Source organism: Echeneis naucrates, chromosome 14, assembly GCF_900963305.1.
Source record: "Echeneis naucrates chromosome 14, fEcheNa1.1, whole genome shotgun sequence".
NCBI classification, from domain to species: Eukaryota; Metazoa; Chordata; class Actinopteri; order Carangiformes; family Echeneidae; genus Echeneis; species Echeneis naucrates.
In genome coordinates, this window is record NC_042524.1 from 15,388,914 (window position 1) to 15,401,881 (window position 12,968).

The 12,968-nt window shown below is 40.0% G+C and overlaps 2 protein-coding genes across 4 annotated transcripts; one reads left to right on the forward strand and one right to left on the reverse strand.

Annotated features, from left to right (window-relative positions):
• Positions 1-3,818: 3,818 nt before the first annotated feature.
• tmem88a (transmembrane protein 88 a) lies at positions 3,819-6,559 on the forward strand. 3 transcript variants are annotated; one of them, XM_029519761.1, is made up of 3 exons: positions 3,819-4,294; positions 5,264-5,589; positions 6,048-6,559. In XM_029519761.1, the coding sequence occupies exons 2-3, from the start codon at positions 5,281-5,283 to the stop codon at positions 6,333-6,335; spliced, it is 597 nt and encodes a 198-aa protein (XP_029375621.1). In that variant the 5' UTR covers positions 3,819-4,294; positions 5,264-5,280; the 3' UTR covers positions 6,336-6,559. The 3 variants fall into 3 exon arrangements, with proteins under 3 accessions (XP_029375621.1, XP_029375622.1, XP_029375620.1); XM_029519762.1 differs by lacking the exon at positions 3,819-4,294 and adding an exon at positions 4,302-5,069; XM_029519760.1 differs by lacking the exon at positions 3,819-4,294 and having other exon boundaries at positions 5,076-5,589.
• Positions 6,560-7,909: 1,350 nt separating this feature from the next.
• On the reverse strand, positions 7,910-12,878 carry pcolcea (procollagen C-endopeptidase enhancer a). The gene is made up of 9 exons (XM_029519759.1): positions 12,720-12,878; positions 10,581-10,689; positions 10,231-10,489; positions 9,479-9,603; positions 9,218-9,354; positions 8,781-9,115; positions 8,606-8,683; positions 8,361-8,531; positions 7,910-8,267 (listed from the first exon to the last, which is right to left on the reverse strand). Exons 1-9 carry the CDS (start codon positions 12,809-12,811, stop codon positions 8,137-8,139), a joined length of 1,437 nt encoding a protein of 478 aa, XP_029375619.1. The 5' UTR covers positions 12,812-12,878; the 3' UTR covers positions 7,910-8,136.
• Between the last annotated feature and the right edge of the window lie 90 nt (positions 12,879-12,968).

A 12,968-nucleotide genomic window follows, 5' to 3' on the forward strand; every position in this document is an offset into this window, starting at 1 on the left:
TTGAGGTGCTATTCCAATGTTATTTATTCTCGTTAGATACTTAAAAAGTTTTACCAGCCTAGAAGTACACCACATTGGCCTTGTGAACTGTATTTAGAGGAGAGGTAATTAGAGGATTAAGCTCACACAAATAAGGTTTTATGTAAGTATAAAAAAAAACATCTAAAATTTTTATCAGTTTCTCTAAAATACGGGTTTACTAGAGGACTAATATGGTTTGATTCTTAGTTGGAAATCAAGTATGTAGATGGCAAATGAGTCATTTTTGTTTGTTTTTTTCACGTCAAGCTGATTATATGTTGGGGTGCTTACTATGATGCACCCAGAAAACAGACATAGTGTTGTTTTTATTTTTGAAATGGGAAAACAATCTCAGTTTTATACCTCTTTTGTTGCTACGTTCTCATTTCTAGATGACAGAGAAAATAAATAATTGTAAATTGTGAATGACTTTACGGGATACACTTTGGTGTGCATAGACGTGGTATGAGGTGGGGGTTACTACAGTCACGTGTGCCAGTGAAGTGCCCGCTGCAGTCTGCAAAAAGTAATATGTCCAAAGAGACACACAATCATAATCCTCTAATGCAAAAGCCAATGAAGGCGAACGGAGGATCAGACTGCAGAGCACTTTAGGGTTTCCATTCTGCTCGGAACATCCGTCCGTGAGGCTCAGCTCCGTTCACTGCCATGGGTTTCATACCATACTTCCAGTTTTCCATGTAGAAGAGCACACTACAAAAATAAAGCCCAGTTCTCGTCTACTTCCTGTTTTCCATCAACCTTGGTATTCGTATCTGTCAACTTTAATATTCAATTTTCACATTTATTTTTTCTGAAAACTGAATTTGCTGGTGCTATTTTCGACATTTCCTCAATTACTTTCACGTTGTCTTGTATTTTGCATTTGCAGATTTTTAGAACAGTTTTAGTTCATGACCATCACACAATCACCTGTTAACTGTTCCCTGGTGGAAAGATCTTTGTTGTTTGTTTTGTTATTACTGGCCTGCATATTGACTGATGTTCTGCAAACAGTTACAATATCAGCTCATACTTAGGAATTACTGACAATTTGCTCATTTCGTACCACACTGGACTGTATTCACAGGTTAGACCTTTTTTGTCACGCGAATGGCCGTTCAGTATTACTGCTGTGTAACTACTCTTGAAAAAAGTCCCCACAAATGACAGATCTTAGATCAGATTAGCCCCTTCCCTCATTAGTCTGTGCACACCATTTCATGTACATAATGTATCTGTTTTCAGGTTTACTAGAAGACTTATGTAGTTTTGTTCTCAATCAAAAATCTAATTTGTATATGCTAAAATTTGTCCACCTCAGTTGTTTGTTTTTGTTGTTGCTATATTGTAATACACCCTAAAAAAAATATCCGCTTTCAATCTAGTTTAAATTACTACAATGGGAATTTCTTCCCACTTTTATACCTCTTTTTGTTGTCAGTTTCTGATTTTTGAATTACAGAGAAAATGGAAAATTGTAAATTGTGACATTATTTATACTGTACATGGTTGTTTTCTTATATATTTATTGCATTTCAAAGGTATTTCACTTGATAAGGGGCTACAAGGTATTTTAAAGATGTAGTATGATCACATTGTGTGGATAGGGGAAGTGCAATCAGGGGGGCGGTTTGATTTTAATGGTGCTAGACCCCTCCTTGCCTCAATGCCCCCTCATTGAACAGCATATAATGATGTATGAACAGAAGATACAGCTCAAATCAACCAGCTGGTGCTTCGAACCATTTCAACACAGTTTAACAGAAATGGAATGATGTCTTTGTACTGTATCGAACAGATGAATAAAAGATCTTTTTTAACTTTATTTCCATTGTATGAAATTCATAATCTTGTGAGGCATTAGTGGTTTTATGATGAGCATTAGCAGTAGTTGTAATTCTTGACTCTTTTGCAGAGACTTCTAGGGATGTGACTTTTAATGGCGTCGGGGTTTTGTTTTTTGTGTTTCGTCTTCATTATTAATATTATTTGAAGGATGTAATAATGCTCTTTTTTCCACTTGACTGATTTGATTTCTGCTGCACTTCTTGTTTCAAAAAGAACTCACATAGAAGAAAACCTGAGCCAGACCTGTCTTAAATCCCTCTGTGACTTTTCTGTGACATATTGTATTGTTGTTCAAGAAAATAAAATGTTTTGATAAATTATTCAACAAAGAGCTTTGGCCTTTGATTTCATTCCAACTCTCCTTAAATGTCCAAAATGATGTGATGAATAGATTTCAGATATTTTCAGTTCATGAGGAAGGAGAGCCAATTTGAAATTTCCTGCAAGGATCGTCCTTCATTTTTAATCTTTAGTTCCTGCTGCTTGTTTATTTGTTCAGCCTATTATTTCTACGGCTCTATCTTGAAAATAAACATTCATTTCCACTAAATGTGGTGCATAGTGTGCACTACATTTCGTATTTGCGACAATTTTGTAAACATGTCTTGTAGACTAGTGGCTGACAACAAGTAGGACATGTATATTAGCTGAGTCAGATGAGTGTTTGTGGCCCCCAGTTCAAACTTTAGTATGTCAGCTACCACTGGGTGGCTCTACTGGACCAGTTTGTGACCGAAGGCTTCCCTCACAGTTGCGTTGTAGTTTTCGAGGCCGTTTCTCATTTCATTTCCCTCCATCTTTTGTGATACCATATGCAAGATGGACAAAAGTAAAAGTAAGTAAAATAATCTGATAATAATCTTTTTTCTTTCTTTTTTTTTTTTTCCTTTTTGAAAACTATAGTATGTATTGAGTCTTACTAAACCTACAGTTCAAATGTTTGACAAACGAATAATAATCTTTAGGGCTCCAAATAAAACGAACCTTAATTGGACATTATTTCCCCGTTTGTCTCCTGGGTGAAAGGACAAGAGGCTGCCACAAGCTGAGACACAGGGGGATGTCATCGTGGAGCCTGGTCACAGCAGCGGATATCCCAGTTCCAAGGGCAGGAAGACTGCTCTTCCTCTACCAACCCCCTCAGACACTGACTTATGCATATAAACAGCACACTCTGTGGCATTGTTAACGGCAAACCATCCACTGCTCCCACATTTTTTTAGCCCAAGCACTAATGCCATGTTCCCTTTGATCATTGTTCCCTGTACAAAATGTTCAAATGCCCGATTTTCTCCGGGGAGTACATATATCTACTCCTGTGTAGGAATAAATAAACAAAGATGCCCAGAGTGAGATGGAAAAATGAGACTTCATATCAAAATACTAATTTCACCCTTTGAACTGAGCCCCTCTGGTTTCTTATCAGTCCCATGATAGCCTCCTTTCCCCACCAAATTAGTCAATGTTCCCCATCCTCATTTCCTTATGTTTTCTGAAAGTAGAGCCCTGTTTTTCATCCAAAGGTCAAGGGCCAATCCTCTATCATTCCTGATTCTTAAACAAATCTTCGGCCATTCTGGCATGCCTTGTTATTTGGTGTTTTTGTTCAGTATTTGAGTAGTTGCACCGACATCCACAGAGAGTAATGTGAAGATAAATGTAGCATGGTTTGCAACTTGTGGAAGATAGTTTGAATGCCACAGGCAGAGGTTGGCTTTTTTTTTTTTTTTAATTGTGGATTCTTTAATCCATCAAACAGCTCATCTCATATGATTTTGAAACCTTCCCTATCAGTATTTTGCAGTGGGCTAAGAAAGGGTGCAAAGCGATGTGGAGTGGGCAGCATTACCCAAGCCTCCTCTGATCTGTCCAAATAAACACTTTCCCAACCCCCCCGCCCCCCTGCAATGGTTTCAGGGTTATCACAGAAACCCTCCACTGCTCCCCTGCCCACCACCAACAGCAGTCTTCAACACGGCTCAGCCTGATTTCTGTGCATTCACGTCGCAGGCAACACAGGATACACACTCACACACTCAATCATATCTCAAACTTGAGTCAGACTGAGGAAACAGAATGTCAGGGAAGGAAGCGGTGAAGCCGGTGGGAAATCAGAATTTAGTTCAAGCCTGCAAAGCTTTTTTCTGACCCACTCAGAGAGGTCTGACGGAGAGGTTTAGATTGACAACAGCCGGCAAATATCTGATGATTTCTTTTATTTCTTTCATTTTTCTTTGGACGTAGGCCTGAAAACAGAAAAGGCAAAGGTCTACTTGGATTCCACCTTCCATACGACACACATCAGGAGGAAATTCTTGAAATTTTCTTTGTCTCCGACCAATTACCACTCCACAGGTCTGTCAGAGTCCCATCATCTGCTGCCGCTATCCAACTGAAAGAGGACACATCAGGTTAACACAATGTGAGTACAAATCACCTTTGTTTAAAAATTAAAACCGCATTGAAAAAAAAAAGTCATTCCTGACTCCATTGAAAGGGCTTATTTTATTTGTAATGATTGCTGTGCCAACTCTAAACTAAAAAGTTCAATCTGTTTTCTTGTGATCATGGAGATTATTTAACCATCTGGAAACAAGGAGGCTGTGTTGATGATGTCGGCATTGTTGCTCTTGTTGCACTTTCTCTTTATGGAGCATCACAAGCAGCGTGCTCCTGATGGAAGGGGGCTGGTACACATTTGGAGAGCAGCGATTTGCTTCCAGTGTTCTTCACAAGATTAAAAGGCAAAATTGCTTGTTAAACCCATGCGTTCATATGGCAGGAGGAAACGAAGGTTTGTGTTTTTAGCGTGCCACATCAGTCTGAGTGAAATTAGATAAAAGGCGATGATTTAATCTTACGCCTTCATCTTTTGTGAAATGAAAACAAAACAGGAGTTCTTTGAAAATCAAAGTCACAATGTGAATGTGACACCAGTGATTGCTGGGAAATCTCAGTATTTTCCAGCTACTCAGGGCTCATTGTTCTGGGTGGTGGTTATCCTGGAGTTTGGAGGTGGGGTCACTGGAGCCCATTTCCTTGCACTTAGGGCTGTGCAGTTATCTTTGTTGACTTTCCACACCTTTCACCACTTTACTTATGGATTAACAGTCTTTAGCCTTTCGTGTTTTTAGGGGATAGGCAGAAGAATCCAGGACGTGTGGGGGAGAGTTTTGGCGCAACAGAAAACAGACAAGGTTTTCAGACACTTACTTGGCACGCTATGATGAGCACACATCTCAGTGTTGTCAAACAAAAATGCAGTAATTACCCACATGTGAAATTTTTGTAGTGAAAGCAAGATAAAGAAAATTCATCACTACGATCCACAATATTGTTTAGATTCATTTACTACACGGAGCGTATATGAACTGTTGTTTTTTTCCTGCAGTCGACACCACAAAGAAGATGAGTCTGTCAAGAAATGGGACACTGGAGAAGACAGTGTCTGAGCAGGCCCACTCTGAGCCCCGTTCCCTCTCCAGGGCAGGGTCAGGGGTCGTGGTGCCGCCCCCATACTCACCGGGTGGGAGCGAGCCGGCTGAAATGCCCCTGGAGTTGAGGGGCTCTCTGGATTGCTGGGCATGCTCTGTGCTCGTCACTGCCCAGAATCTGGTCATTGCACTGATCAATGGCTTGCTGGCTAGCGTCATTTTTGGCTTCATCCTCACCCCCGCTCTGACCATGATCACATTCGGCTTCCTCTGCCACTCCACGGTAATGCTCCCCTGTGGAAATCTGTTGTGTCAGGGTGCATAAATGTATCTCTAAGGTTAATACCCAAAGGAATGCTTCGTACTAACAGGAGTTCACAGACTGTCAATCAGACCTCAGAAAGAGAGGTGTTCTTCCCAGAGATTTGATACTGTTTTCTAAAATATGACTGGATCTTAATGATCATTTTTTTGCAGCTGTGACTAAGCGGCTTTCCTTTGTGGGACTGTAATGTTCACCAACAGCACCTTCAAAAACACTGTGCACTCCGTCTACGGTGTGTCATTCATTTTCCCAAAGGGGCCACATTATATAAACAAAACTTTCTCAGAGCCAGTGTAGACCAGGTTACAATAGACCAGGATACAGATTGTGTGTGTGTGCTGTACACGCCACTCTATACTTGTTTATTTGTATTCATGCCATTATTCCTCCATGCTCCTCGCCCTCCTGCTCACTAGGTGCAGCCCCATGGGACATCCCTGTATTGCTCAGACATTCTGGATGATGCCGGCTGTGTGGCTCTGCTGGTTGTGGGTTTCCTGCTGCTCACCCCTCTGCTGGTCCTGGCACTGGCTGCCTACTGTCGCCTGGCCCGACACCTCCAGCTGGGCATGTGCTTTATTCCCTACAGCCGTGCCGTCTACAAGAACCTGCCTGCTTCACACCAAAGGGGGAGCGGGAGAGGAGGCTGCTGTGGGCAGTATGGGGCCTCCGACAGGGAGAGGAAGGGCAGCGTATGGGTGTAGGGCAGGAGATGAGACATTGTTAAAGGTCCAGACTTGGTGTGGCTTGGATCTGGCTATTTTTTTTTTTTTTAAGTAAATTGCCATTTAATTTTGTTTTCTACAACCATTGTAAAAATTCATTATATTTTATCTTTTGTATTGATTATTTGGAATTTTATATTGACCTTTCATACTATTTCACAAGTATTTTTGTAAATTTTTACAATAAAGGGTTGCTCGGCAGACAGGTCGAATTTTGTGTCTTATAATTTTGTATGTTGAACTGTGACATTCACCAATGTCAGCAGGGAGAGTTGGAATCGAAGTTCAGTGAAGTGTGTAATACGGGGGATCAATTTACTAAAAATATTTCTCCAACAGTATGGAAACTTCCATCTAGAGTCATTGTTGCAAGTCTGGGGTTTCTTCAGATTATGATCAGATTCACGGGTACATAATGGCAACAGTTTTTGTTTTTTGTTTTTTGTTTTATTGTATAGTATTAGTGTATTAGTGTATTATAATATTTAGAAGTACGAGTACTGGAATTTTTTTCGAATGTACCAAATAAGTAAAGTTCTCATACAAGAACATTTCAAGGAAACACATCACTTTGTGTGGAAAATTACTCGAAGTAAATAGAGAAGTTTGAATTTATTTGTGATCTTTATCTACCTCTGTTGGTGAATGTTATGAATTGCAACCACAAGTCTTTCCTCCTAGATCCACATTAGAATAGAGGGTAAAATATTATCACAAATTTACACCATTAAGGAAAACAAATTTACTTCAAGGAAACATGTGTCAGTATGGTTTATTTACATATATATAGTAGTACAGTATCAACTCTATTTTGCAATCGGATTCTATAATAATCTTTATTTAAGGCCTATTTTTGTTCACTTGTCATCTCATTATGCCACATCATATCAGATTTAATTAAATATAGCACAAGAGCAAAGGTACTGGCATCAGGCCATACCCTGTTCAGTTCAGAGATCCACATTGTGATGATAGCGACATTGATACAGTAAATGAATGCATATTACAGTTCTGTTGTTATTTGTACATTTTTCTTCTCAGTTGGGATAAAATAGAACTATTCATGTTGAGTTTTCTGTGGCTTTAAATGAAAGCCAGATTTATTCCTTCATTTAATAATTTCTTCAACTTCTTAATTTCTCTTCAATATACTTTATCATTCCAAACACAGCACAGACTTACTGAAGATGTTGAATAAAGAGCAGCTTCGGAAACTTTCTTTTCTCATTGCACTCAGTGTCAGAACCGCAAGTAATATATTTTATTGCAGGACTCATCGTACTGCAGACTCAATTTAAAAACTCCTGCAAAAAGTCCCACATTAATCTCTGTGTAAGACTTGACATTTTGATTGTAGTCCACATGAGCAATAGTCCATTTATGCCACAAAGTTTTAAATCAAGAGGGGGAGAATAAACTGAAACCTTTCTAATTTGCTATTACCCGTCAAATGCACTTGGTGGAGACAGAGATGTAATTCTAAGAGAGTATCACGCAGTGAGAAAGTGTATCTAGCTGAAAGTGTCTGAAAAAGAATGCAGTGAAGGCAGGCGAAAGAGATATAAAACCTTTATTCATATATAAATTACAAACATAACGTTTGGCAGGTGCTTGAATAAAACAATGTTTTGTATATTTTTAAAATGTTGGATAAAAATAGAGATATGTTTTACCGCAGTATTGTGCTGCAATAGATTGGTACTTCACATTGTAAACTGTGGATTTGTGTGTCTGGTATGTCGTCTTCTTTTTCTGGACTGTCCTGGACAAATGTATGAGGTTAACAGGGTTGATTTTGGATATTTGTTATTAATTTGTGATGAGGAGCTTTGTAGAGGGCTGTGAATACACCAGGCTCCAGGCTACCGCGTCCGTCCTCAGCCACTTGACCCATGATAATGTAGTTGCCCCCTGTCACAAAGGTAAACAACCACAAAGACTGATTAGTTTGAGTTTACCAATGGCCTGTTGTGTATATGAGCATGCCATTCCAAATTGTCATACCTTTTCTGAGCAGTGGGCACTTCTTGCACTGTGACACCAGCTTAACTGACATGGTTTCTCCCACTTGCGTGATGGTGAGTCTTCCTGCCTTGTAGGCCTTGATAAGGGAGACGCTAACAACAAGAGTGCCTCGGGGCCCGGGGGCCAGGGAGGTCACCTTCCCAGTTATCACTGGACAAAAGGAGGGCTCAGTTAGAACACAGCATCTGGTTGGTTAATTGTTATGCAAATAGTAGAGGACTTACCAAATTCACTGGCACAGAAACTGCTCTTGATAGTTCCATCTCTTTTACAGGCTTTGGCACACAGAGGATTTATGGGGACTAGAAACATCAACAACATATAGCAGAACATACAGGAAATGAATTTGATGTTGACACTTTCTGTCCTGGCACACATCTGCAAAATAACCTCACTCACCAGGCCTCTTTCCATTGGGCCTTGCTACTGGCACCCTCCTGTCCTGGCCTGGGGTGTCCTGTCCACGACCTCTTGTAGGCTTGACTGGTCTGGGTCTCCCGGTGGGTACTGGGGGTGGAACGTTCTTAACGGTAGGGGAAACCGCTGGACGCTCAGGTACAGCGGGTTTGACTGCAGGTTTCGGAGGGGTGAAGCTCGTCCTCGCTCCTGAGTTTATTGTTGTGATATCAGAACCACGAGGAATGCTTGTATAGTGGGCAAGGAATCCATCCGACGTCACACTCAGGTCAGAAACAAACTGGACCAGAAGCACATTGCCACTGGTAATGATAGGTCTGGCCAGCAGACAGGAAATAGAAGAGGTCTAAACTCATGAATTGGTCATTTAAAATGACGTAAGTCGCCAACAAACAGCTTTAAAAACATTTCTCACTCACTGCGGTCTCTGATCGCCACAGTATTTTCCAATGAGGCGTGAATCATCCTTCTCTCCACCATTAAAGAAGGCCACATAGTCAAACCGGCAGTAGGTGTCAGCCTCCAAAACAAACTTATCAAACTTCACATGGATTACCTGGTACCCAAAAAGAAATGGACATATGACTTTAAATGATCATAAGGGATACGTTTTCCTTTTTGCCATGTAAAGACTTTGCTGAATTATATGTTTTCATGTAGGGAGTGAGTGTGCAGCCAACCATATCAGGCTCCACAGTGATAAGCCACGAGCAGCTGGTTCCTGCTGGGTATTTCTTGTCGGGCCAGTTGGGTGTCATGATCTCTCCCTGGGCTTTTGTAATCTTCCCCCCACAGAATTGTTGGTCTGAAACATGTTGTACATACACCATGAGGAGAATGAATGATGATAGAAGTAAATTGTTATCTTCTGAACTATATGCAAATTTTTATAAATGTAAATAAATGCTTTTTTTTCACTGTTGATAATGTTACATCAGTTTGTGTTATTGGTAGTTACACAGCTGGTGCACTTAATTCTGACATTATATTCATATGGGAAATACATATTGTAATGTGTGTAATCAGAGGAAGTGGAACGTAAATCACTCCTGCGGTGAGACCACTGTCATGTATTAGAGAGCCAGGAGTTTATGAAATGCGTCATAATGTTGTGAACATTTTAAAGAGTCTTCATAAATGTGGCTTAACTAGAAAATGGTGCATTAACATCTTTATGTGATTGGAGCCACAATTACGTGCACTATGTTTGCTACTAACAATGTTGTTGTGAGCCTGAGGAAATGAAAATCTTAATTATTCAACTAATTAAACTAATAAATCATTCTCACTAATTATGTAAGTTGCTTTCTTTCCTTTTTTGGTGCATCCTTTTCCAGTGTTTGTGAAGCCTGTGTGAGCGATGTTTGTAAGCCTGACATGATATTAAAAAGAGTGAACAGTTTCATCATCACACAGAAATGTCACCACGTACCATCCACATATGGTTTAGCCCCACTGAAGTAGGCCACAAACCCTCTACCCTGTGTCTCTCCATCAGTCACCATCTCTAACATCATAGTGTTTGTGGTTGTAATAAGAGCGCCGGGCCGAAAAGTTCCACAAAAGCGACCCAGTTTTTGTACCATGTTGGAATGGCCATTGTAAACATCCAGATAGTCATAGCGACATTGTGAGTCAGCCTCCAGGTCAAAAATGCGGAAGGAGAGCATGACCACGTTTCCCTCGGGGACCTGGAAACAAGATTGTACATGAGTCAGACATTCAAAACACGAAGTGAGGAAGGAGTCAGTATGGAGGCATAATGCAGGGTATATGACTCACAGTTATACGCCAGGTGCATTTGCTGTTAGGCTTGTAGAAGCTTGGGAAGCCTTCACTGCCAACAAACCCTGAGTCTGCCACCAGGTCACCTCCACAGTAGAAGACGGGCCTGTGATGGAGGCGGCACGACAGCGGGGTGTGAGTAAAGACAATGCCATGCAAAGCAAAGAGAAAAATTTTGGTCTTTTTCTGTCACACTAATTACACGAGTCCCCTGAGACGCTTTCAATTTCCATTATCAAATATTTTAAATGACTTCAGCAGATTTTTTTTTCCCCTTAATGTCTTTGGTACTTCATTTCAAAGTCATTATAGTCAAGTCAAGAATGCATCGTGTAAAACGATTGTTTAAACACTGTATAAACAATATTTGTGACAAAAAAGTACTGAAACGCAATTACTGAAAAATATTTGTAGCAGTTTTAAGCGACAAGAAAAGACAAGAATTCCTTTTTCTGTGATTGCCATAGGCAACAGGAGCTAGCTTAACTGATAAACTGGGTTCAGAACCAATCAGCAGCTACTTAGCCAGCTAGGCAATGAAATTTACAGCATGGTCAAGCTGGTGGCTAAAAAGCTGAACATTTTCTCAATCCTGTGTTTATTCCTGGTGGCAGTTTGATTTATGTAGAAGAGCTTCACCTTTGCCCTTTTGTTACAGGAGCTGCTAAATTTGGTAGCAGTTGTTGGTGTTAGCTCTCGACACAGTTAGCTGAGAGGAATCCTTGAGTCACAAATAAGCTAATTACAAATAGAAAGCTAAATTCTTACATTAAATTAATTTGTTTAGTTTTTAATTCACATGATTATTTATTTCGATACTCTTTTCCATTTCATATAATAATATAATTTAATATTGATACACACACGTAGTCCTTTAGCTCATATCATTCGATGCTTTTTTGTTTGTATTTAGGTTTTTATTCAATTTCATTTATTTCCAGAGTAAAACAGAAAACATTTAGCAATACTTTGCTGAGAGTTTGATTATGTTAGATAATTTTTGGCTTGCTGAGACTCTGAGTAATGAAATTAATTTCTCTTATTAAGTCACCCTAATATTTTAAACAGACCTGTTCATTCCTTTTGAACATTATAGAATGATAATGCTTCACTTGAACACATCTACATGACAGCAATAAAGACTTGAACTACCACGCTGATATCTATTTATATAGAAAGTTATTCCACATCTGATGATTGGCACAGCAATAATGATGCTGATATCCGATCATGATAACAAATAAAACATCACTATGGGTGGAACTGGTGTTTTAAAGTCACGAAAATGAAACATGGACAAAAAAACATTAGTTTTCAGATATAGTTAAAAAAACACCTTTCACAGCCAACAGACTTTTTCAACCTCCCAGTCACTTCATCTAAAAAATTCATTTGCCTTCCAAACACTGAAAGAACCCACTGAATGTCAGCAGTCATTTCCCTGAAGGGGGAAATCCTTTTTCAAGTTGTTTTACTTGAAAGTACTCTTGTGTACTTTAGTGGGCCAAGAAGAATAAACCTGTGATTAAGTTTTTTTTTTACTGTCTGTTTGTGGCGTGGGAGTCGTTTTTGGGTCAACTATGAACACACCACTTTTACAAGAATTGAGGAGTTTAGGAAAACATGGGTTAGGGTTAGGGCTTCATCCCCAGCTTTGAAAAAGTAAACATATTGCTGAAAGAAGACTACAACCATCAACACAAATATATCAGAAACATCTGGAAAACGGCTTCTCACAAAATAAGAGCACAGTTTGCATAACCCTAGCAAAGTTAGACGCCTTGCTGATCAGAGCCAAGATGTCCAGAGCAGGAGTTGATCAGATTCGACCCCACAAGCAGAACCAAAAGCATTAACATCTGTGGCAGCTCAGCCACTCCAAACTCAGTGTGACCAGTGTGCCTAATCAAACAGGATCCTGGAAAGAATTTACTTACAGAGACAGGAAAGAATTCTGAGTATGTTTTTATTCTAAAGTTTCAGCCATTTTCAATTAGTCTGTTTTTGTTAGAAATATGATCTCATTCAACCTCATGGCACCAAAGCAGTCACATCGCTCAAATTTAAAGATTATTTTAAGATGATATCATCCAGGACAAATTCAATGCACGCATTTGTGAAACAGTGCAAACTCACCTGGTATAATTTGTCTGCTGAGCCTCTGTCCATCCTAAACTCAGACACAGGAATATGGAGAGACACCACATGCAGCCGACATGCATCATCATGCCACATACACACAAAGCTGCGCAGACTATTACAGAGATGGTAGCAGGATGCAAAAGGTGAAAGACGAAGAGAAAGAGGAGGTTGCTAATGCGGGGTGGGCGGAGAGAGTGAATGGGGGGGGGGGGGGGGGTAACAGGGCGAGAGAGTTCGAGAATG